The sequence below is a fragment of the Typopeltis vanoorti genome, chromosome 11, assembly GCF_054136105.1.
Source record: "Typopeltis vanoorti isolate ZY-2024b chromosome 11, IOZ_Tvanoo_1.0, whole genome shotgun sequence".
Lineage (NCBI taxonomy): Eukaryota > Metazoa > Arthropoda > Arachnida > Uropygi > Thelyphonidae > Typopeltis > Typopeltis vanoorti.
This window is the reverse complement of record NC_143559.1, coordinates 131,614,833-131,641,493: the sequence shown is the minus strand read 5'-3', so window position 1 is coordinate 131,641,493 and position 26,661 is coordinate 131,614,833. Positions and strand designations below refer to the sequence as shown.

The 26,661-nt window shown below is 37.4% G+C and overlaps 1 protein-coding gene across 3 annotated transcripts in view; it reads right to left on the bottom strand.

The window, feature by feature from the left end:
- Window positions 1-26,661, bottom strand: part of S6k (Ribosomal protein S6 kinase) — a 366,025-nt gene that overhangs the window by 314,335 nt on the left and 25,029 nt on the right. For all 3 annotated transcript variants that reach the window (XM_090400916.1, XM_090400917.1, XM_090400918.1), the window contains exon 2: window positions 6,529-6,566. In XM_090400916.1, coding sequence (XP_090257042.1) covers window positions 6,529-6,566 — 38 coding nt within the window. The remainder of the gene's footprint in view (window positions 1-6,528; window positions 6,567-26,661) is intronic.

The window sequence follows — 26,661 nt, the reverse complement described above, 5'->3', positions numbered from 1 at the left end:
CCATTATTATTAGCTTTGCTCTTTTCTCCAAATTTTTCCAAAATATTTTTGTATGTCTCACGATCATTTCCTACTTTGCTATTTATATCCCAACAAGGACCAACTTTTCATTTTTCATTGCATCAGTTGCTTTTTCTAAAGCTTCAAAAAATTCCTCCACTTCTACAGTAGAACCTTCTGTGGGACCATAGGCACAAATAAGTCTCATTGTCCAGTTCCCCATTCTCGTATTTGCCCACATTACTCTACTTGAGACTGACTGCCATTCAAGAAGATTAGCCTCGTATTTTGTGTTGAATACATGGCTACTCCTTCTTTTCCTAGATTGTGATTGCCTGAATATAACATTTTGTATTTATTGCTCAGAAACATCTCACCAGTTTTGGTCTTTTTTGTTTCAGTCACCCCTATTATGTCGATCTGGTAATTATCTAATTCCTCAGCTCGCTCCATTTCTTTGCCATTCAGGCTTCTTACGTTGATAGTACCAATCTTTAACTCTGGTGATGTTAAGTTGGGGTTTGTTTTCAGATTTGTTCCAGTAGCTGACTTTTCGCTGTTCGCCCTGGTTCCCTGGCGAAAACAACGGGGGCCTTGTTTAACCGGGCGACGCCCCAGCCGGCATGAAATTTTGTCATGTTGTACCACCATTTTTTATTTTGGTTTAACCAATAAGAATACAATTTGGCCGGCTAAATCCCAAATTGTCAGCCCATCCTCGTTCGTTCAGTATCCAAGTAGATACCCAACAGGGTGCACCACGAGAAGGTGAGGATTGGACATTAGGTCAGACGCCCTGGTCGGTTCTCCGCATTCCTTTAAAGGCTATGTGGAGGTCTCCTCTCCCTTAAGCACCCCATATATTTATATTTATATATAAATTTATAGAAAATGTTGGTGTTTTAAATATGCTCTATGTAAGAATGTATGTCTAAGCGCGAACAAAGTTTGCTAGCTAGCTGTCTATGATGCCCAAAGCGAAAGCAATCGTGAAAAGCGAGCTGAACTCGCATTCAGCGAAAAGAGCGGTAAGTGTAAAATGGATCAATTAGGGGCTTAAGCATGAAATACGGAAAAAGGTACTTTGGAGACGGTATAAAGAACAAGCCAGGAGAGTGACTCAGTACAGAAAACAAAAGTGCAGTGTGAGCAGAAACTGGCAATCACGCAAAGAAAAACCTCAGTCTTTTTTTTTTTTTTTGAGATAGCAGATGTTTAAGTAGAAGGAAGGATGATGATTGTAAGATGATGTTAATGAATAAAATGGTAGAATGGTAACAGTCGTGGAAGACACTGTTCAGGTATTCAGTGATCAATTTATAAGGATGTTTCATCCTGATCAGGATGGAATCATGAGAAACTTAAGTGTAGAGGACATAGGAGAGGATGGCTAAATTGTGAGTGAGCAAGAGGTATTTGAGGAAATAAATAACCTTGATGTCAATAGGATTTGATGACATATCACCACACATCTTAAGGGAATTTTCCAGGGAATTGGCAGTAGCATCGACTTGCCTGTTTAATAAGAGTCACACAAGAGCACAAGTTCCAAGGAAGTGGAAATAGGGTAAAATTATTCCACTACATAAAGGTGGTGATAATGCTGTAGCTTCAAATTACAGGACAATCTATATAACTGGAGTTGTGTAAAGGTACTAGAGTAGAGAGATTGGAAAAAGTAGGATACAGAAATGATTTGATAACAGCAGTATTCACTGGGGTTATCACCATGGTTTATTAACAGGAGATCATGTTTTACTAACTTGCTTATGTACTATAACAATGTGACAAATACCTTGGACAGGGGAGATGCATATTATTATTACGGGCAACTCGAGGGAGTCCTTAGACTCATTGAGGGAGGCCCCAAATCATGTTCATCACAACTATTCGACATACATTCACACCTTGCATTAAACTCATTCACTGTCACAGCACCCACTACAGACTCTGGCAGCTTATTCCACTCATTTACCAGTCTAAAATTAAAGAACCCAGCTCTAACACCCTTACTAACCATACTCTTGCCCAGCTTCCATGGATGTCCCCCTAGTCTTCCAACAACCAGCCCTGTTGTCAAAAATATTTTCTGAATTAATTTTATAGAAACAATTCAGTAATTTGAATGTCTCGATCATATCTCCCCTCCTCCACCTATCAACCAACTTCTGCAACCCACAAATCCTCAACCTGTTCTCATAAGGTTCATTCCACAGACCTGCTATCATCTTTATCACTCGCCTCTGGATCCTCTCAACCTCCTCCCCATCAAGAAGAAACCTAGGTGACCAAATCTGGGCACAGTAGTCGAGATGGGGTCTTATCAAGGCTCGATACAGAGGAACAATAACATGCTTGTCTCTGCTCGTCAACATATTCTTCAGCAACCAAGTGATTTGATGAGCTGATTTGGCCACTTTGGCAATGTGCCCCCTAAACTTCAACTCCTTATCCACCAACACTCCTAAATCTCTTGCCTCATCAATTTCCTGGAGTACAGTTCCACCAATATAATAAACTGCTGCTAATCTTTTCACCCCAAAATGTATAACCTTACATTTTGCCACATTAAATTGACATCCATTCTCCTTAGCCTAGACCTCCAATCTATCCAATCCTCCTGCAAAATTTTGACATCATCTGCATTCACTATTACCCTACCCAACTTTGCATCATCCGTGAACAAATGAACTGTTCCTCTCAGATCTTTTCCTATATCATTAATGAACAAATTAAACATCAGTGGTCCAAGAACAGATCCTTGTGGCATACCACTAGTCACAAGCCGTCTTTTGGACTCTACTCCTGAATAAACCACTCTCTGATATCTCTCCATCAACCACCCTCTTATTCATCTCCCCAACCCTATATCCATCCCCATATGCTGCATTTTATTGATTAGAATTCCATGTGGTATCTGTCAAAGGCCTTAGCAAGGTCCAGTAGAATCACTGTAAACCCATTACCCATATCCAGTTCAGCCATCACTGTGTTATAATATGTGAGCAAGTTACTGAGGCATGACCTACCCTTCACAAAACCATGCTGTCCCCGATACAGTATCCCATTTTCATCTATCCAATCTTGTATTTCCCTCTTGACTATTTTCTCCGAGACCTTGATAACGATTCCTGTTATGCTGATTGGTCGGTAATTTTCAACAGCAGCCTTGGAACCACCTTTATGCAGCGAAACTATTTTCCCCTCTTTCCGTCCCCTTGGGACTGACCCAGACCCGAGGCTCAAATTAAACAAAATGATCATGGGCACTGACAATTCTTTAGCCGCTTCACGTACAACGCGAGCTCGTATACCATCCAATCCCACAGATGTATTGACATTGAGGTTCTGTAATAGATTATTTACCTCTACTTCATTCATCACAATTCCAGTATAAGCTGTTGGTTCTTCCATTCCTGCAATGTCACCACCTGGATGATATACTCTTGCAAAGTGCTCGCTCAGTAATTCCACTATATTGACTGATTCAGTTACCTCCCTATCCTCAGCATTTTTTAAAATCATTCTACCATTAACATTTTTCGTTTTACTTGCAACATATTGAAAAAACTGTCTGGGATTCTCTTTAGCCTGCATGGCCAATATTCTTTCATAATCTGCTTTTGCTTTTCTTACCACCCTTATTACCTTTCTGGCCTGAGCTTTATACTGTTCCTGCACCTGCTGGTCACCTTTCTCCTTAAATTCTCTCCACAATTGTTTCTTTTTTTTGCAGCTCAAGCTTAATAGTGTTATTCATCCATTTAACCCCTACTTGATTTATTATTCGGACTCTTGGTATACAGTCAACCAATGCCTCCTGCAAACACTTCTTAACCACCTCCCATGCACTATCAACATCCTGCCCTTGCAGTTTTACATGCCATGGCACTGAGCCAAGCACACTCCTAAGCTTGTCATACTTACCAGCCTGGTAATTCCACATGTACCCTGTCTTAATTGTAAATTCCACTCCTTTAGCCACCTCCCAAGTCATGACCTTATGATCACTCTCACCAATTGGTGGCAACATGGTCATGTTCGTTACAGCCACATTCTCAGATGCAATTACTAGGTCAAGCACTCTCTGCCCCCTAGTATTTTCCATTACATGCTGTCGCAGATAGTTGTCCCTTAATAACCGCATAAAATCCAATTCCTTCCTCCCATGTGTCCTCTCCTCCTTCCAGTCAATGTTACCATAATTGAAATCCCCCATAATAATTACCCTCCTTTTACTTATTGCATCAATTTGTTTATGCATACTATCCCCACCACCATCTATTCCATCACCTGGTCTATAGCAGCACCCAATTGTATATTTTGTTCTGCTAGCCTCTATCTCACACCAAATAGCCTCAAATGTGCTCTTTTCTCTATCCTGCAGTTCAACTTCTATACTCCTTGGCTGCAACTCATCAGCTATCATCAATAACACTCCCCCCCCCTTTTATTCTCCCTGTCACTCCTGAACACGCTATACCCGTCACATTCGATCCCACTAGCTTTATCATCTTCTGTCAGCCATGTTTCACTAATACCAACAACCTGTGACCTGGAAGTGCCAACCAAGGCCCAAAACTCCTCCTCCTTGTTCCTAATACTCCTGGCATTAGTGTACATGAATTGTCCCATCCCTACTTTGATGCCTTATACTAACTATCCCATTCTGATTTGTTGTCCTTCATACATCATACATTTCACAGACAGCACATTGCATAAATTCTTTTATATCAAAATTCTTAAACAAACATGGCGACCTGGCCGCCATTTTTTTTTTAATCACAGATTTGGTCACAGGGTTTTCATGGTGAGGATATATTGAAAAGGGTGCAGAGAGGTTTCACAAAGGTAGTCAGTGGTCATCTCATATTCCACATTCTTTGGAATGTGGAATATGAGAACAGATTGAGAGAATACAAATTATAAAGCCTCATGAATAGGAGGAAGAGGGATATGATTGAAACATATAAGCTAGTCGGGGGTTGTTATCAGGTTGACATGAAAGAGATTTTTCATAGAATGGGAGAGGGAAGGGATAAAACAAGAAGCTGTAAATGGAAACTGTATATGGAAGGTGTGAGCAAAGCAGTGAGGAGAAGGTTCTTTGCATGGAGAGTGGTTGGTGAGTGGAATGCATTGTCTGAGTGTGTTGTGAATGAAGACACATTGAATCAGTAAAGGCACGGTTATATGAGCATCGTGTGCAATAGTCTGTACCTCCCACAATGAGTCTCTGTCTCCATGTTAATAATAATAACTTACCTATCCTTACCCATGGAGTAAGATCATCCTGCCTGGATGATCTTACTCCATGGTGACATTTACTAAAGTCTCTGCTGGCATAAACACATCAATAGCTTCCTCAGCATCTAAAAAAAGTAGGCACTTTCCTGCTCATTTTCTATTCTGGCTACTAACTCTACAAAGCTAAATCTTCTCATCCTTAGAATACTGTTCACGTGTTTGGGATGGTGCACCTAAAATTCTTGATGTTATCTCAGGGAACAACTTGGCTGACACACAATCTCTCCCTCAATGACCCACTTCAATCACTATCTGACAGATTGTTTCAGCTCAATCTTTTCTACAGGTGCATCCATGGGCACTGCTTCAATGAAATGGCAATCATCATTCCAGTGCTTTCTAATGGGCCTCTTAAAACAAGAGCAGCAGCAGCAGTCCAACAATCCCTTTTTAGTACAACTGCAAACACATTAAACTTTCATCTCTTCCTATTTATTCCACCTATCTCTGTCTTCTGGAACATCCTTCCTAACAGAGTGTTCTTTAATAACTATAATCTCCAACTTTTCAAGAAAAATGTCAACCCTTATATGCATCCCACATGATACTGATGTGCTATATGCTCTTTATATCTTGTATGTGAGATATAAAGAAAATAATAATCCAGTACTTTTTTTACAATCTGCCTTATAATGACTAACAAATGAAAAAAGAAAATTAATATGATTAATTTTCATAAGAGGATTGTGTCCTTTATGCCAAAACAACAAAAATTTCTGAAAAGATAACCTGTACAGAAATGTTACCAATGAATGAGGAATTTAACCTTAATAATCCTATAAAAAAAATTACAGAGTGTGAAGATTAGTTTTTCTTTTTTTGTGGACATTTTTTACTTCAAAATTAAACTGCTATTTTTTTTATGTAAACTGCCATCCAAAAGTGATATTGATACATATTAATTTAATAGAATAACATATGGATAAACTTGTCATGTTGAGGAAAATTAAAAACAAAACATATATGGAATATATCTAATGTCACCAACAAGGAAAATTTTCACTACAGACCAGATGATAAAAGTGAAAAATCATTTGTTTAAGGGTCTTCCTACATCAATCAAACCTAAATAAAACTGATTCAATATCTTTTTTCTGAGGATGCAGGAAATCATTTATAAATCCTTTATCATTTATAAATTTCACATTTATGCAAAATTATGTATCTTAAGCAGATATTACTAAATTATTTTACATCTGATAGTCAAGAAGTATTACTTACTCTAATATAGAATTAACATCTGGCTCACCATACAACTTCTGAAAAAAAAAAAAAAAAAAAAAAGCATATATACATAAATATACATACACATGCATATGTTTGTAAGAAGCATTTGTCATTATATGAAAATGAACTGAACCTATACAACACACTTAGATATGGTAAACATAAGTGATTCAATATTATAACTTACTATATGAAAAAAAAAACTAAATGTAATGGTAAAATAAATTAATGGAATTATCAAAATAAAGATATTAAAATCCATTATTCTTTCATAGCCAAACAGATGAAATTTAAGTTTCAAAATTGAAATGGCTGATTTCAAAACTTGAAGTTTCAACTGTTTGGCTACGAAAGAATAATGGATTTTAATATTTTATTTCAACAGGTCAATTCCAAATTGAACTCTTCTAGGTTCGTTCTTCAACAACCATAATTCATCACCAATCAAGAGTCTACTTTCCAACTAATTTGGTACTAAGAGAAAGGTTTTTGCCCTTATAAGGTTTCTTTCTGGTCTGTGATGAAAACCAATAGTTCAAAACAGCTATCAGTCCAGTGAAACCATATCAAATGTACTAATAAAAAGCAAACACAGGCTCCTTCCTAGAAAGAGTTCATTTTAAGCAGTGCAATACCAAGGCAAAAACTGGTGGTAAAAGGCTGTATCCTCATGATCTACGTGGTCAATTTGCAAAATTTTTGGTTTCACCTATTTTGGCTTAAAATTCATTAAGAATAATAAATTTTAATATCTATGTATATGTTACCGCTAAAGTGCGAAAACCATTAATGTGCACATTACCTAGCTAATCTGAAGATTAACTGATTTGCTCCATTAACGTGCGGAATCAAGAGTTTTCCGCATTTTACCTAGGTAATGTGCACATTAACGGCTTCCGTATCGTTAAAGTTCAAAAGTTTGTTTCTCTCATTTCCTTTCCCTACTCCTTCCCCCCTCTCCCTCCACTTTTAGTTTGGTTTTTTAATAAGTAAACATAATTTTATCATATGTTTTTTTTCTTAATTGTAATAATATTTTAAACCGTTTGATTCCTTGTATTATATTAATTGATTGATGATTGATTCTATCAACTAATTTGTTGATTGATTGTATTAGCTTGATTCTTTAGATATCAAAAAATAAATAAATAACATTATCTTAATTTAAACATACAGAAACGTTGCTGTTGTTCCAGCAAATATCTTATTTTCACTTTAACGAGTGCCTATTAGGTAATGTGCAGATTACCTAGGTAATTTGAGAAATGAAACAATTTTCCGCACATTAACGGATCACCGTAGTTAATCTGCAGAATAACTGATTTCTGCACTTTAGCGGTAACATATACATTAATAGCTGTATGATGCCAACTCAAGTCTTTTCCTCTTTCTTCGACAATTTTGGTGGAAGGTTAATTTCACTACCCAGTAGAAAACTAATGCTCCACGTATTCAACAAACTATAAGTGGCTTGAACATGTTTGGTCTCTATAGCAGGATTTCTGGACTATGTAAAAATATATAAAAAAAAAATATTTTAAAAAATCCTTGACCTGCCCATAGTACTAATAATGTGCTATAGGCTTACAGTTATTCATAGGTATAAAAAAAAAAAAAAAAAAGAGAATTACCTTACAAAATAAAAATTAAATTAAAAAATTTTAAATATATGGAAAGGTAACCCACACAAGTAGCGGTAAAATAAATTACTTTAACAGTAATTCCAGCTGAGCTTTCACAGGCAAAACAGATATCAAAGCATAATAACAATATGACAAGACAATGATAGATGTTAATAGTAAACCACACAACAGAAACAAGTATATCAGGAAATAAAAATAAACACACTATATCTCAAAACTAATAAAATAGTTGTAAAGAAAAGTGAATATCGAGAGATTTAATTTTTAATAACTAACAGCCTGTTTTTTTCTTATTAATTTCACAGAAAATTCAATTTATGTTAAATTATAAAACTAACAGTTATCATGAAACATTAATAAATGAGTGTTCCTCAATCTAGTAAAGGCAGAACAGCCAGCCTGTCCAAAATTGGAAACATGACATTGGAACTTGTCATTTTTCTTTTCTGACCTTGCTTCTCATGCTACTGATACTAAGTATCAGAGTTGGAATCAGACAAAACTTCTTCAATCCAGCAAGTTCAAATTCGATCATCTTTTACTTGAAACATGCGAAACACTAAGAAATCGACCAAACCTGAAATGATCCAACTATATGGCAAATCCCAGTTTTGGGAAGTGATCACTATCAATTGCTCATTGTGTAGTTGAATTAAATGGCGAGTTATAGAGTAGAGTATTCTCCTTCAATGAGTTGTTGAAGTTGTCATGTAATAATAATTTTTGTTAAATTAATTTAAAATTTTAATTGTTTCAATTTTTTTAATCTATGCAACTTACTACAATTGTTCCTTTGAACTCTAATAGTGTAATATCATACTTCAGCTGTGACCAATACACTAGCTAATATATGCATAATTTATTACTAATTTTGATTCATCTTTTGAATGTAGTTAATTATCTCTCTAATGATGTTTTGGATGAAATATATTGGAGATTTTGAATAAATTCTATATAATTCTAAAAAAAAAAAAAAATGTATATATATAAACTTAATTCACTCTGTAATGCCACTTTAAATGTCACCTAGGATCCTTTTAATGTCACTTAGGATCCATGATATTCAGGACCTCCAGTAAAATAAAACTATCCATTATAAAAAAAAAAAAAAAGTGATATAAAAATAATAATAATAAATTATGAAAAATATTCTCATGGTTGAAGATATTTTAAATTTAGAAGATCAGAATCCAGGACCAAGCAAAAAAAAATAAATAAATAAAAATAAAAAAAAAACTACTAATATGTAAAAAACAGAACAGATATGGATGTTTGAGAATGCCTTTAGGTGGAAGATGAATTTTATCAGCTGATATGAGACCACTACTGCAGCTACTGAAAGAATGAAGTGGCTTGAAAAAATTCAAGCCACTCGAAATGTCTGATCTTTTGAGCAGGGTTTCTGGATTACATAAAAATTGTAATAAATAAATTTTGAAAACACATAAAAAAAAATCTACAGCCCATCCTCAGTACTATGTTTTGAAAGGAGCATACACACATTCTTGTTGGTATCCCACTCATTGATAGCTATAATTTACCAGATTTTACAGTTCCATTGTTACTGAACAATTTTACAAATTGTTCAAATCCACTCAAGTGCAGTCCATCAGCTATATGTAGGTTTACACTCTTTCCTGGGTGAGTCACATAATAAAAATAAAAGAGAATAATAATAATTGATGTACTTTTATTTAATGCAACATTTTCAATCAAACTTCTTGGTCATCCTCGGTGCAAATTATAACTGCAATCAGGTAGACAGAATAACAACTGCCAGCCTGGTGGGTCAAGTAGATAACATATCTCTACTCTCCAAATTCCATTGTGTATGGGTGTTTGTGAATGGTGACAAGTATGGTAAAAAGAACAGATTATCAAGATAGTATTGTCTGTTGAAACAATATGATAACACTGAACTGAGAAGGATGATTAAAAATGAGTCACAGTGCACAAACTGTGTAGTTTGTATATGTGGAATGAATTCAATGGCCAAAAGGACCTACATATAGCTGATGGACTGCACTTGAGTGGATTGGAAGTCAAGTGTTTGTAAAATTATTCAGTGACAATGGAACTGTAAAACCTGGGCAATTAGAACTATCAAGGAGGGAGATAACAACAAGAATGTGTGTAGACTCCCTTCAAAGCAACTGTTAGAATAAGATTTTTTTTTAAAAAAATGCTCAACATAGTTTCTCAGGTCTCAAATATGAAGGTGATATTACAAGAGTGGAGAGTTTTTGCCACTGGTTAGTTCTACTTAGCCAAATGTAAGTGCCATTAGTGAGACTACTTTTTATATGACGCTCCCCCCCCCAACAAAAAATGTAAATCCAAAGTATATAATATCATGAGAGAGTTAAAGTAGGTGTTTAATGAAGGATAAAATATCATGGATGGTTGAGAGACAATAATTAGATAAAAATTTTTAAATATGTAAAATTTTCCCAAACATTTATTTTCATAATTTTCGCAACCATGCTATTGATGAACGAGTTATAACTACGAGTTTTCCTGGAGCAAAAATGAAGAATATAAAAGAAGCAATTCAAAAACAGAAAATAAAAGTAAATGAAATCGTATACTTTTTGTAGTTGAAATAGGTACTAACGACTTAACTGGTGATAAGTTCAGTATGAGAGAAGACATGAAAGGATTGTTGGAAGAGGCGAGAGTGAAGAGTGAGAAAGTGAAAATCGTCAGCATTTTACCTCGCTATGATAAACATAAATTAAGAAGAAGGGCTATGATAGCAAACGATTCGATGCCTAGGCTGTGTAGAAGGAATGGATGCGAGTTTTTGGATGTGTGGAGTGAGTTTGAGGGAAGATTGGATTTGTATAAGCGGGACGGCCTACACTGAATGCGCCTGGTATCAGGAGTCTAGAAAAACTAATAACTGATATGAAACCTAACACAGAGAGTCAGGGAAACTAAATTATAAAGAGAGGAATGGTGCGAATGTCAGTGTAAGAGCAACAATGTTATATAACTGTGTTAATGATTGGAATGAGCTTTGTCATGAAAACTGACAAGGACAGAATGAATTTGGCTTTGTGTTTGTCGGTTTGGACCCATGAAACATGTGCAAAGATGTATAAGGCATTAGAGAAGAACAGAGATCTGCAAGTTGTCCAACTGTGTCAGGCAGACTACAGACAAGACTATACAAAAGAACAAACAGGTAGATTATCATGTCTGTACATGAATGCTAGGAGTATCAGAAACAAATGGGTAGTTCGTTGCCTTAGTCAATATGTTGTGACCTCGGATTGTAGGTATTAGTGAGAACTGGCTATCAGGATCAGACCTACTAACTGGTATTGAGTGTCAAGGGTACAGTATTTTTAGGAGAGGCATGCTGCTAATGATATTGGATGACTTGAATCCAGTTAGAGTTGAGACCTATGATTGTAGCACTGCTACTACTAACAATATTTCATGTAGCAGTGAGTTTGAAGCCATCTAGTGTGAGATGGAATCTATAAAGATCAATTACATAGTGGGGTGTTGTTAACAGACCTGGTGAATCAGTTGCTAGTGATGAAGAAATGCATCACCAAATAGAAAAAATGAGTGAAAAGAGAAATCATACTGGGAGACTTTAATTATCCAAATATTGATTGGGTGGCAGTAGAATCTCATGAGAAGAATGAAAATGCATTTATTGAGCTGTTGAGGAACAACTTCCTCAAGCAGCATGTGACAGAAGGAATTCAAGGTCAAAGAGTGTTAGATTTGATTATAGTGACAAAGGGTGTTTCAGTTAAAGACGTCACTATTCTGCCTCTGGTTGGTGACAGTGATCATGCAGTACTCACTTGTGAAGTGACTAAGTTTATGAATGTTCCACTCAGAAAAGGTTACATGCTAAACTACAAAGCAGGAAATTATGACCAACTGAGAAGTATACTGAATTCAGTGGAATAGGATCGGTTGCTGGATGGAAAGAATATCAACAGTGCATGGGAAGCATTTAAACCATAGGTTGCCAAACTTTTTCGGGCCACTGCCCACTTTGCAAGACAAAAATTTTGTAACGTCCCCGGATTATAACATTTTGAATAAAACCATATTTCAAATATTTGAGACTGAATAAAACCATATTTCAAATACTCAATACTGTACTGTCAACATTTCTTCTTATATTCAGACATAATGAAGTAATAAAATTTGCAAAAATATTCACAAAATAAAAGATTTAATTTACACTTTGTATGACTCCACTTATCTATCACACTTTCGACTGATGATTGTTGGCAAAGTACACAAAAAATAATGAAACTTATTCCTAAACCACTGGTATTTATAGATTTGAAATCTAGCCCGAATCGACTTGTTTGCAATACCATCGTACTCGTGCTTTGAACAAGTCACTGCAAGCACCCATATTCCTGTCAAAACATGCTGAATTGAGTGAATTACCTACGTAATAGCTGACCATCATACTACTAGTTAAGACTCATCTGCTGCGTGGATAGACTAAAGCCTGTATGGCACGATCAATTTTTACAATAGCAAAAAATGAATAAATTTTTTAAGTATATAAAAAATAGAAGTTAAAATATCCTGTATGACATGTTCAATTTTCTCATTGACATAGAAAATTGATAAAAAAATTGATCACGTAAGACAGGCATAAGATGAATTAAAATTCAATATTTAAATTTTAAATGATTATCTAATTGCAAAATCACGAAAATAATTAATTTTTAAATATATATTATTAATTTCTTCTATAAAGAGCCACCGACCCCTAGACCGCTCCCAAATGCTTCTTATCCCACTATAGCCCCCCTAGAAGGCTTCAGCACCCAATGGGGGTGGTACTGCGCACTTGGGAACCTATGATTTAAACAATACTTAAATGATGCGATATCAGAATGTGTCCCAAGAATTCGAACAATGAATAGTGTAGGAGTCAAATGGATGTGTAATCATATTATGCAAGAGGTTCATAAGAAAAGGATGACATCTGTTCTGAACGTTATAGGCAGCAAGCTAGAATAGTCACAACTGTTGTAAGGAAAGCAAAGTCTGAGTATGAAAAGAAACTGACTGTGTGCTAAAGACAACCCACAAGAATTCTATCAATATGCTGCTAGTAAAAGAAAGAATGAATATGAAAGAATAACTACTCAAAATCCAGATGGTGTGAGAGAAGAAGATGAAGATGCAGAAGAGATTGTTCAGCTAACGAGTGCCCATTTTGTTAATAGCTATCAGCCTAGTGTATGCAACATTGAGCTCACTGCTACTGTTGGATCCTAATTCTTCTCAATCTATACTTTGGATCCGACATTTAGTTATTACGATGTTCTTAACCTAAAAAAATAGTTGCTAGTTGATTTCTAATACAAATATAGAGAAAATTTATATTTATAGACTGTGCCACTCTATATCTGAATTAGTTCAAGAATTGAAGATAAATCAACCCTCAGCTATTTCTCATTAATATATTGTTATTATATATATTGGCCGAGTATATTTAACTAACTTAATTCACCCGCTTTGGTTCGAATATTTTATGAATGGTGCAGTAAAAGAGATTCAGGCAAAATACAACTTTAGATTAACAAAAACGAACATTTAATTTTAGAATCACAAATTTTACACTTAAAATCTTTTACAATTCAAATCAGTAATTAAGATATCACAAACATTTTAACTCCTCAGATAAATTCAATCATACAACTCATACAATGGTAAATCTGTTATCTCTAGTACAGTCTTCTCACAGTTCCTTTTAACTATTTAATAAACTTCCTTAATGATCATTCACATCAATATCTCATAGTTCTTTAAGTTTCAAATACAATAAAATCGCAGTAACACCACTTTACAAACAAACACTTTTAAATTTACACTTCAGCTAATCTTCACAATAGTTACTGTTAACATAAGGAAATTCTAGGATGAAACTCACACACTTCTCTGTATAGGAATATTAATGGTTGGAATAATCTTACCGATAATCTTCTATCTTCATCAACTTATACACAAACACTTTTTATAACCGTAAACACTTTTAACAATAATCGGCACTCATTAAAATAAATCTTCAAAGCATTAACTGAATTAATTCATGGTCACTATACACATAAACAAACGTTCTTGCATGAAGTACTACTGATCACTCATGAAATAAGGCAACACACAATAATTCCTTAACTTGAGGTTTTATATGCACAGTTGTTCACTCTTCCGGCATTCAAATAATTCTTTAGGCACTATAATTCTAAACACAGCTAATGGTAAACTTCAATTTTACAGCCTCTACTACTCTAGTAACTCCGTGTTTATTTCAAGATTCTGTGTGTCCTTGACAGGTCGGCCCTGAAATTAAATCTCAACTCAAGTATTGCTAGTCTATTTAGTAGTCACTCAGCTGTCTTCCGTAGCTATAATTGTTATTCTACAACTTATTAGCTAACCGCCTCTCGACTAGTAGACTTTATTTAGCTGCGTGAGTGATTTGCCAACTCGCTATTATCGCACTGTGATTCCCGAATGCTCTGATTCCAACCTAATGCCAATCCTCTCCTTTCTCTCTCTCTTAATTAATCTAATCTCTCTCTTAATTCATTAATAATTTCAGCGTTCATTGCTTATATATCTGTTCTTCCCGCCTAAATATTCTTGTGATTTCTTTCTAAAACTCTTTTCAATAAACCTTCTCCTCACGTGGTGTTCGAAAACGTGCTCAGTCACTTACATACGTCTCCATGACAACAAAACAAAACATAATAAAATTAAGGTATTGCATAACGCTAAACTTCTACAAATAGGAATAAATAAAGAATATTTACATCTCAATTAATGCACAGTTAAATTATCAAATACAAGCTCTTATAATATTAACATAATAATAATTAAAATAGCTTAATAATATTTAATAGAGTATTTTCATTATTAATACATATATCTTTGATTAAATAATTAAATATTAGACAAAATTAAGGTAGTTATATGAATATTAAATTGTAAAATAAGTTGTTTACATTAAATAATATTTACACAAGTCTTGCTTGGTATATGGTATATTATGTTAAATGTGAATAAAAAAAAAAATATATATATATATACAAAACAATTTCATTCGCAGTTTAACACTACCTCAATGGTAACTCAATGTTGCATTAAGCAACACTGAGCTACCTCTTCACTATATGAAGAAACGCAGGTGTATGAGGATGAGGTATTAGGGCTGTTGCACAAATTGAATAAGAATTCAGCAACAGGGACTGATGGGATATACCTGATCAAAGCAATAGCCAGCTGAACTGGCTATTCAGCAGGAATGTATGGTAATTCCATTCCACAAGGGTGTGCAAAGACCGATGTATCCAACTATCAACCAATTAGTATTTCAGGAGTGGTGGTGAAGATTTTGGAAAAATTGGTTAGGGAACGCATTCAGAAATGGGTTGACAGTGAATCTCTACTTTGCAATGAACAACATGAGTTTATTAAAGAAAGGTCATGTTTTAGCAACTTGCTCACATTCTATAACAATGTTACCAGTGAACTAGACAAGAGGAATGGACACACCATTACACTTGGCAAAGGCTTTTGACAGAAAGTTGGACGCATGTTAGTCCGAAAGTACGGAAACAAAGAAAGATAAATGAGAGTGAAAGTAAGAAGAATGATAATGAAAGTTGGACGTATGTTGGACCGAAAGTACGGAAACAAAGAAGGATGAATGAGAGGGAAAGCGAGAAGAGGGGGGTCGAGAGTTAGAAAGATTTAATGATAGAGAGAAACTGTCGCGAGATTCGGAAAGTGAATTGGATTGGATGAGGCAAGAAATGAAATGGATGCAGAATGAAATTAAGAGAATTCAGGTCAAAACTATTAAAATAAATCATGATGGCATGAAATAGTTAACGAAAGATGAGCGAGTGGCGTTGTATGGTGACTCCATTATTAAAGGTGTGCTAGAGGATAAAATGCACAAGGTATGTTTTCCAGGCGGTAAAATGAGTAGAGTGATTGAGGCATTGGATATGAGGCGGGAGCGAGCAAAAGAGTTAATTGTATTAATTGGTAGAAATGATTTGAGAGAGAACAAAGAGCATGTCAGAATGAATGTCAGGAGGCTGCTTGGAAAGATAAAAGAGAATAGTGTGACAGGAAGGGTAGTCAGTGTGTTGGCTTAGTATGATTGTGGTGAAATGAGGCAGAGAGCAAGGATTATGAATGATATTCTGGCTGAAATGTGTGAGGAGATGGTAGTACAGTTTGTTAATGTGTGGAATGAGATTGAGGGAAGAAGTGAGCTGTATGGGAGCGATGGACTGCATTTGAGTGGTTATGGAGTGAGTCGCTTGGAGAGACTGCTGCTGGAAGGTAGAGAAGTGAATAGAGAGAATGAATCAGATCGAGAGGGGAGTGATGTGGAAGAGCAGGAGAGTAAGACAGGAGAGATTGAAGAAGTGGAAATGAATGGGGAAGTGAGTGGTATGAGTATAGAAAATGAGAGAATGGGTGTGCAAAAGGAGCAGGGAAATGCGGAGGCTCAGGGGTACACAGTGTGAGAAAGGTGGATGCTCCAAGAGGAGGTGAGAGCATGTGTAGGCAGGAAAGAAAAGGGATGACCAGGGATCAAGAGGAAACAGATGAAATTGAAAAGGGTTCTAAAATGAAGAAGCAGAAAGGAAAATGGCCCCAGTCCAGCATGGAGAGATCACATCGAGTGAGTGGTATCAGTGGAATTAGCTGTAGATCCAGAAATGAGCTGTCGTGTTTGTATACCAATGCTAGAAGTATAAGAAACAAGGCGGATGAAATGGTTGCACTAATTGCGTCTGTTCACCCAAAGATTGTCGGAATAAGTGAGACATGGTTAGATGAGGACGACATCCTGACAGGAATAGAGATGGAAGGGTATGATATGTTTCGTGAGGATAGAAGGGATAAAAAGGGAGGGGGGAGTGCTATTGATGATAGAGAAAGAGTTATGTCCATACAAGGTAGAGATGCAAGAGAGAAATAGGGCCAGTGGTTTTGAGGCAGTATGGTGTGAGATAGAGGTGAATAGAATCAAATACTTGGCGGGATGTTGTTATAGACCTGGTAATGTGGATGGTGGTGATAGTGAAATGTATAGTCAAATAAGCCAAGCAAATAAGAAAAGGGTGATCATTATGGATGATTTATTTATGGCAATATAGACTGGAATGAAGAGATAGCAACTGGAAGTAAAGAAAATGAGTTTCTTGAGTTTTTGAGGGATAACTACCTCAGACAGTATGTAACAGAGGGCACACGAGGATTAAGGGTTTTGGATTTGGTCATCTCATCAGAGGATGTAATTATAAATGAGGTGTCAAATCATCCACCAATTGGTGAAAGTGACCATGAGGTAATTACCTGGGTAGTTGCCAGCAGTGCAAGGACCCCTGTGAAATAAGGGTATATGTAGAACTACAAGGGGGGGGGGGTGATTATGAAGAGCTCAGGAGACAGCTTGTGGGTGTAGCATGGAATGGTTATGGAGCTGGAAAAGAGATCAATGCAGCTTGGGGGATTTTCAAAAACTATTTAGTTGATGCAATGTCTAAATGTATTCCAAGGGTGAGAAGGTTAAATAAGGTAGGTGTGAGATGGATGAATAAAGAGATTAAGCATGCGATACAGAAAAAAAGGACATTGTGGAGGCAGCATAAGAGAAGTGGAAGTAACCAATTTCATGAGGTCTACAAAGACCAGGCAAGGAGGGTGACTTGGTTGGTGAGAGTAGCTAAAGAGAGGTATGAACAGCAGTTAGCTAATGAAGCCAAAAAAGAATCCTAGGGAGTTCTTTCGATATGTAGCCAGCAAAAGAAAGAATGATTATGGAAGGATGACATTGATTGGAGGAAATGGTATAAAGACAGCTGTTGCAGAATATGTGGTGGAGATACTTAATGAGCAGTTCATAAAGATCTTTCAATCTTGTGAATGTGACTTCATGGAGAGATTGAGAGTAGTTGATGATGGGGAGGAGAGACTGACTGTAAGTGAGCAAGAGGTGTTTGGGGAGATGAGTAAACTAGATGTAGATGTGGGAATTGATAATATATCACCGCATATTCTGAAGGAATGTGCCAGAGAGTTGACACCTGCCTTGACATATTTTTTTAATACGAGTCTTGCATTTGGTCAAGTTTCTAAAGAGTGGAAGGAGGGCAACATTGTGCCACTTCATAAAGGAGGTGATCGAAATCGAACTCAAGCATCAAACTATAAACCTAATCTTTGATGATATAATCTTTGATGGACAGCATGGATTTGCTAACGGGAGGTCATGTTTTAGTAATCTACTTACTTATTACAATAAAGTGACTGCTTCCTTGGACAGAGGAGAAAGATACACAGTAACATACTTGGATTTCGCAAAGGCTTTTGATAGAGTACCTCATGATAAGTTGACAGGCAAACTAGAGCAGATGGGGTTGGATATTAGATTAGTGCATTGGATTGGAGACTGGCTATCTGATAGGTATCAACAAGTTGTGTATGGGGGTGCGATATCCAGGAAAAGGAAAGTCACTAGTGGAGTGCCACAGAGGTCTGTTTTAAGGCCATTACTATTTAACTTGTATATTAATGATATTGGCAAAGATTTGGATGGAGATATTCAGTTGTTTGCAGATGATGCAAAGTTGGGACGAACCATAAAGAGTAGTGAAGATGTTGGCCTTACAAGTAGACTTGAATAAATTAAGTGATTGGGCAAGCAAATGGGGATGTGAGTTCAATGTTGCAAAATGTAAGGTTTTAAAATTTGGAAAACAAAGATGGGATGCAGAATTTATGCTTGGTGAGAATATATTGTTGGAGGTAGAGGAAATAAGAGATCTGGGGGTGATAGTGGATAAGGATCTAAAATTTAGGGGACACATCGCCAAAATTGTGAAGACAACACAAAGACTTCTGGGAATGATGCAGAGGACACTGACGTGTAGAAGTAGGGAGATTCTTGTTCCATTGTATGAGGCTTTGATTAGGCCACACATGGACTATTGTGCCCAGATTTGGTCACCAGGTTTTCAGAAGGATGAAGAGATGTTGGAAAGGGTCCAAAGGCGACTGACTAAGGTAGTTTCTGACCTCTGGAATGTTGAGTATGAGGAAAGATTGAGAAGATGTAATTTGCAGAGTCTGGTGGAAAGAAGGAAGAGGGGGAGATATGATAGAGACCAAGTTGGTAAGGGGTTGTTATAAGATCAATGGTGGAGAAGTTCTACAGAGAATAGAGGGAGATCAGGGGAGAACCAGAGGTCATCCCTGGAAACTGTATAAAGAGGGTGTGAGAGGCAGGTTTTTTTCATGCAGGGTTGTGAATGATTGGAATGCCTTGCCTGAGAGTGTGGTGTCTGCAAGGAGTTTGAGTGTGTTTAAGACACGGTATGATGAGATGTGTGTGTGTGTGATAAAAGGACCTCCCAGATGAGTTTTTGACTCCATGAGATCTTGGGAAATAATAATAATATAACATGGTACACTGTTGCATAAATTGGAGAAAATAGGTTTGGGTTATAGAATATTAGCATGGATAAGAGAATTGCTGACTAACAGATATCAAAAAGTGGTATATGGGGGATGTGGATCTGCAAGATTTAAGGGCTATCCGTTCAGCCATGAGATCATGGCTCCGACTGCCGCCTGACACTCCTACTGCATATTTCCATGCGAGGGTGAAGGATGGTAGGCTTGGGGTTCCATCACTTAGATGGCTGATCCCATGCCTGCGGCTGTCAAGAATCACGCAGTTAGAACTATCTTCTTCCCCCATCTGCAGAGAGGCTTTCTATAGCCCATTAATACAAGAAGACTTTAGGTGGGCTAAAGGCTGGTCCCATCATCAAGGTACTTTAATCGAGTCAGCACCCGCAGAACACAAGAGATGGGCATCTCTGTTGCACTATTCTGTAGATAGTGCTCCTTTAATAGAGTCATATCTGGTGCCTCCCCAGCATGATTGGGTAAGGGATGGCACCAGACTCCTCTCTGGGTTCGAGTATATTGACCTTATCAGGAAGAGGATCAATGTCCTGCCTACTCAAGCCCGCACAGCTCAATGGGGTAGTGACGACTCCAACTGTAGGGCTGGCTGCCACCACTACAGTGAGACATTGTCTCATACAGCCCAGTGTTGCTTCCGCACCCATGGGGTCCGCATGAGGAGGCATGATGCCGTGGCATCCATTCTGAACAACTGCTTTAAGAACAAAGGTTGGGAGACTGCGGTGGAACCACATTATAGGACCTCTGCAGGTTTGCGTAAACCAGACTTAGTGATTAAAAGAGATGGTGACATTTGGGTAGTTGATGCCCAGGTGGTGGGAACAGGGTGCCCACTAGCCTATAGCCATAATAATAAAGTAAATTATTATAAAAATAACCAAGATCTAGTTAGTAAGATACGGGAGGAGCATGGGGCAACTCTGAGGTTTACCAGCACCACCATCTCTTTACATGGCGTATGGAGTGCAGATAGTTATAAGGACTTAAAACAGCTTGGGCTTACCCAGAAGGATATAAAAGTTCTTTCCTTGAGGGCCCTACAGGGCACACTGGTGGCATGGCGTTGCCACCAGAGAATGACTACAATGATAACTAAAACAGGCATAGGTAAAACACTTGTAAAGGCTTAGGCCTCTATCAAGTCTGGACGAAATGTCTGCCGTACTGCACATAACCAGTACAAAGATTAATAAAAAAAAATAATAATAATAATAATAATAACAAGTGCTGTACCACAAGGAACAGTGCTTGGTCCACTGTTGTTCAATCTGTACATTAATGATATTGGGAAGGATTTGACAAGCGACATACAGCTATTTGCTGATGATAATGCAAAGCTTGGTAAGGTAATCAGGAATGCTGCTGATATGCAGTACTTGAATGCAGAATGATTCGAATATGCTGGGATTATGGGCATGGGAAAATGGGTATCAGTTCAATGTCAGTAAATGTAAAGTCATTCACTTTGTTGTGATTAGATATTCAGTGTCATATTATATTAGTAGGATTATGCTAGAGGAAACTGATGAGGCTAGGGATCTTGGAGTGTTAGTAGATAGGAAGTTGAAATTCAAGGGCCATGTAGCAAAGATTGTAAATACAACTCAAAAGATAATTGCAAAGCTGAAACAAATGTTCACACATAAAGACCACCTTGATAAGACCTCACTTGGACTACTATGTGCAGGTCGTCTCCGTTGTGATTCTGATATATATTGGAGAGAGTGCAAAGGAGTGTGTTAAAAATGATATCAGGATTGTGAATACTGATTGTGAAGACAGACTGAGAATTTGTAGACTGCAAATACTAGCAAACAAGAGAAAGAGGGATGATATGATTGAGACTTACAAACTTCTGAAAGGATCATACAGGATTTCAATTGATATAATTTTTCAATTTATGGAGGGTGGGGAAAGGATAAGAAGGCATCCTTGGAAGCTGAGAATGAAGGCTGCTAAGAAGGGGGGATGAGGGCTAGATTTTTCTCTCAGAGGGTGGTGTGCGATTCGAATGGATTGCCATTGAATGTTGCGAGTGCAAGCAGTGTGAATGAATTCAAGAATAAGTATGATAGCTGGTGTGTTTAGTATGTGGCCTTCCTCGATGAGTCTCTTACTCCCTGGAGGTCTCTCTTAATGATAATAATTTCTGGATTATATAAAATTTAAAAAAAAAAAAAAAAATCGAAATTTAGCAGAAAGACAGACATGGGAGGCAGAGTATTTGAGACTATCTGGTTTGAGATAAAGATCAATAGGGTAAAACCCATTGATCTTTTATTGATCTATTGATTTATCTCACACCAGATATAAAACTATCTGGTTTGAAATAAAGATCAATAGGGTAAAACTCATGCCCTAGGCAGGATATAGTTGGTTACTCATATAGGCCAGGGAGTATAAAGGAAGGTGTAGAGGACAAGCATCAGTAAGAAGTTAGCTCAATGAATGTAGGATGAATATTAAGATGACTTCAACCATATCAACTGTGCAATTCAATCATGTTACTTCAACAGTTAAATCAGTGTGCACAGCTTGAAATCTTTTTATCCCAAAGCACATAACTTTATACTTTGTCACATTATAATAACCATTAACCTTTATTACACTGTCAGTATTTAAATCAACTCGAAAGATCTCTACATCACTGTTATTACATCTTGCCCTCTCTAGCTTTGCATTATCAGTAACTGGATATTCTTTCTCAAAAATTATTCTCCATATCATTTAATGCAAATTAAATATATAGTGATTCAAGGACATCACTGATCACCTGTCCTCTCTTGGTTCCATGCCATATACTAATGTGTTGTCTGCGCATAAGTACACCTCTTATTCATGCCCAACTTAATCCATCCTCAGTTAATTTAAGATTTCTATGGAATATCCTGTGAAATGCCTTCCTTCACAAAGTCCAGCAGTATCGTGGTGTAGTCATTTCTTTTAACTTATGGAGCTGTCAATTTTTTGCAAGTGAGTATGGCCATTTATCGACTGGTGATCGTACAACATACAGCCTCTTTCATTTGGTCCCATCCAAATGCCATAGGATACAACTTCTACCATCCATGTTTCCACTGGTATGACCTGCTTCCATAAACAGGGCAAACACTGCTTTTTATGTAGAATTTGAGAGACTTCAACATCCATAATTCAGATTACTTCTCTTCTCCAACTTCACAGAATAAGCTGAAAGAGAGGCTGAACTGTTTGCTGTCAGCAATGATCTAATATAAATTGTTCATCTACCCACAGAATTCCAGATAATCCTAATCATTCTCCCAACACTTTGGAACTTTTCTTAACCAGTTCCATTCGAATTGCTGATGCTAGCTCTCCTCTTGGTAAACCAGACACCAAGAAACAATCTTGATCCTATGGCAGAATAGTGCTACCAGGAATAACTTTTGAGATTTCCATGATTATTGCCTTCACTCTTCTAATCCTAGCACTTAATCTGATCTAATAACCTAAATTATTCTAAATGGGATGAGTGCCTTTATTTGCCACTCCAAACAAAGCCCTCAATCCATAAGCCCTGATTCTCCAACAACTGTGCCAAAGTCCCCAAGCAAATCCAAAACAGACTCTGTAAGGACCAAATGCACTAAGCTTGCCTCTGCTCAAACAGCAGTCAATCCCTTTGGTCCCTTCCAAATGTTATAAGATACAACTTCTGTCATCCATGTTTCCACCTGTCTCACATCCTGATGATACAATGGTAATATTTCCTCAAGAAAAAGCAGACTTCTTGACATCAACCTTTTCCTCAAACTCTTGTTTGGAAGACCAGGTCAAATCTCCTCCCACTATTCCACAAACTACATGTAATGTGCTCCCTTTGATCTTTCATCAGAAGGGCATTAGAAAAATACTCAATAGCCTCTTCCAGTGACTACTAAATTGTGCTAAATGCTCTCACTCCAGAACTAATGATCATCTTGTATTGTCCCTACAAGCTGTCATACTCATCTGGCTATCTATCCAACAGCTTTGAAACCTTTAACTAGTCTGCTTGACTTCAAATACTCTCAAAAATAATGGAAAGGGTCATCAACAGTGAACTCCACTGCTTGGAGACTCATTAGTTATTCGTTAATCCCAATATGGATTTCACCATTCTTGCTCCACTGCAAATCTCATAGCTTATCTTTGGACACATACCATGGAAAAGTTCGGAGAATCCCACAGTCACTTGATATTTCCAAGGCATTTGATCGACTCTGGCATCATGGTAGTCCTCTTATGCTTTGCAAGTGGATCACCAGCTTCCTCTCCAGTTGTTCATTGTGTGTCATGGTAGACAGTTTCCTTTCATCAGATTTCTCAATCATTGCTAGACTGGACATTTTCTCAAATCTGCCTGACCTGAGAATACTGTTCTCAATTTGGGATAAGAACAACAATACATCCTAAAACCTCCTTCAGAACATATGACCCTTTTCTGACTCCCTTCAGTCACTTCCCATAGATGCTGCTCCACTGAACTGGCCACTACCATTCCTCCACTTTCCCTAATCATGTACAAACACTAGCAGCTGCTGGTCAGCACCCACATGCAGTTTGGCTCCAAATATATTGAATCAAACCCAGCCATGCTTAGTGAAAACTTGACATGCCGGTCCCAAGCCCAGATAAATGGTGAGGGTTGAGTGCAGGGCTAGCAACCCAGTCTCAAAAAAAAATCTTTGCTATGCAAACTGAAACCTTCCAAAATGTGATACCGGATGAACAGAGTCCGGTGGAAAATAGTGGTGGAAGACCTATGCTCCCAAGTGGAGTGAAGAGGATTACGTAAGTAAGTATATTGAATCAACTCATCTTCTTACTTTATTCTATCTACATTTTCTCTTTGGAGTAGCCTTCCCCATACTGTTTTTCCCCAAATGAATACAACCCGCAGCTTTTCAAGAGCTGGTTAATAAATTCTCTTTATCCATTACAATTTGTGCGCGTGCACACACACACACAGCATGGTTATGTCAAAGATCAATATTAAAAAACTAATCAGATTATCAAGCTGGCTGGTTAAAAAAAAAAAAAAATAGGAATCAAAGACAGGCATTATCAGTTATAAGAAGCATCAATGTTGAATAAATTAGCAGAATTACAGAAATACCATATCAACATGAATGGTGTTACTGAGATGAAGACAAAAACAGGCTAGTCAGTTCTAAATACATGTACATCATTAATTTTCTGGCAGCAACAGCTCGACGCTTCCTTTAGTTTGGGATGAAATTACCAGAGAACATTTGAAATTCCTATGACCACTATACTAGTTCACTGGAGAGCCTTAGATAGTGGTCATCCCTTGATTTTGAGAATTTCTCTTATTTTGTTTACATTTACCCCTAGGCTAGGATTTAAGCAAGGTTCACAAGATAAGGTTGAAGTGTCAAAACAATTTGAGAGTGGCATTTCAATGGAGAAATTGTGTTACACATATTATTATTATTATTTCGGGCTACTCCAGGGAGTCCTTAGACTCATCGAGGGAGGCCCTAAATATCATGTTCACACAACTATTCGACATTCGCACAGTACCCATCATACCTTGCCTTGAACTCGCTCACTGTCATAGCACCCACAACAGACTCTGGCAGCTTATTCCACTCATTTACCACTCTAAAAGTAAGGAACCCAGCTCTAACACCCCTGCTAACTACACTCTTGCCCAGCTTCCATAGGTGTCCCCTAGTTCTCCCACCACCAGTCCTGATCTCAAAAATATCCTCTGAATTAATGCTATAGAATCCTTTTAGCAATTTGAATGTCTCAATCACATCTCCCCTTTTCTGCCTATCAACTAGTTTCTGCAACCCACAAATCTTCAACCTGTTCTCATATGGTTCATTCCATAGACCTGCTATCATCTTAGTCACTCGCCTCTGGATCCTCTCCACCTCCTCCCCATCAAGAAGGAACCGAGGTGACCAAATCTGGGCACAGTAGTCGAGATGAGGTCTTATCAGGGCTCGGTACAGAGGTACAATAACTTGCTTGTCTCTGCTCGTCAAGGTATTTTTCAACAACCAAGTGACTTGATGAGCTGATTTAGCTACTTTTGCAATGTGCCCCCTAAACTTCATCTCCCTATCCACCAACACTCCCAAGTCACTGGCCTCAATCTCCTGGAGTACAGTTCCACCAATGTGGTATACTGCTGCCAATCTTTTCACCCCAAAATGCATAACCTTACATTTTGTCACATTAAATTGATATCCATTCTCCTTAGCCCAGAACTCCGATCTATCTAAGTCATCCTGCAAGACTTTGACATCTTCTGCATTCACTATTGCCCTACCCAACTTTGCATCATCAGTGAACAAATGAACTGTTCCACTTAGATCCTTCCCTATATCGTTAATGAACAGATTAAACAGCAGTGGTCCAAGAACAGAACCCTGCGGCACACCACTAGTCACAGGCCGTCTTTTGGACTCTACTCCTGAATAAACTACTCTTTGATATCTCTCCATGAACCACCCACCTATCCATCTCACCAACCCTATATCCATTCCCATATGTTGTAGTTTACGGATTAGAATTCCATGTGGTATCCTGTCAAACGCCTTTGCCAGGTCCAGCAGTATCACTGTCACTGTAAATCCATTTCCCTTATCCAGTTCTGCCGTCACCTTGTTATAAAACTCGATAAAGTTACTGAGGCATGATCTACCCTTCACAAAGCCATGCTGTCCCCTGTACAGTATCTCATTTTCATCAATCCATTCCTGTATTTTTCCCCTGACTACTTTCTCCAAGACCTTGACAACGACTCCTGATATGCTGATTGGTCGGTAATTTGCCACCATAGTCTTGGATCCTCCTTTATACAGTGAAACTATTTTCCCCTAGGAAAATAGTTTCACTGCATAAAATAGGGACTAAACCAGACCCGAGACTCAGATTAAACAACATGGTCAAGGGCACTGATAACTCCTTAGCCGCTTCACGCAAGACC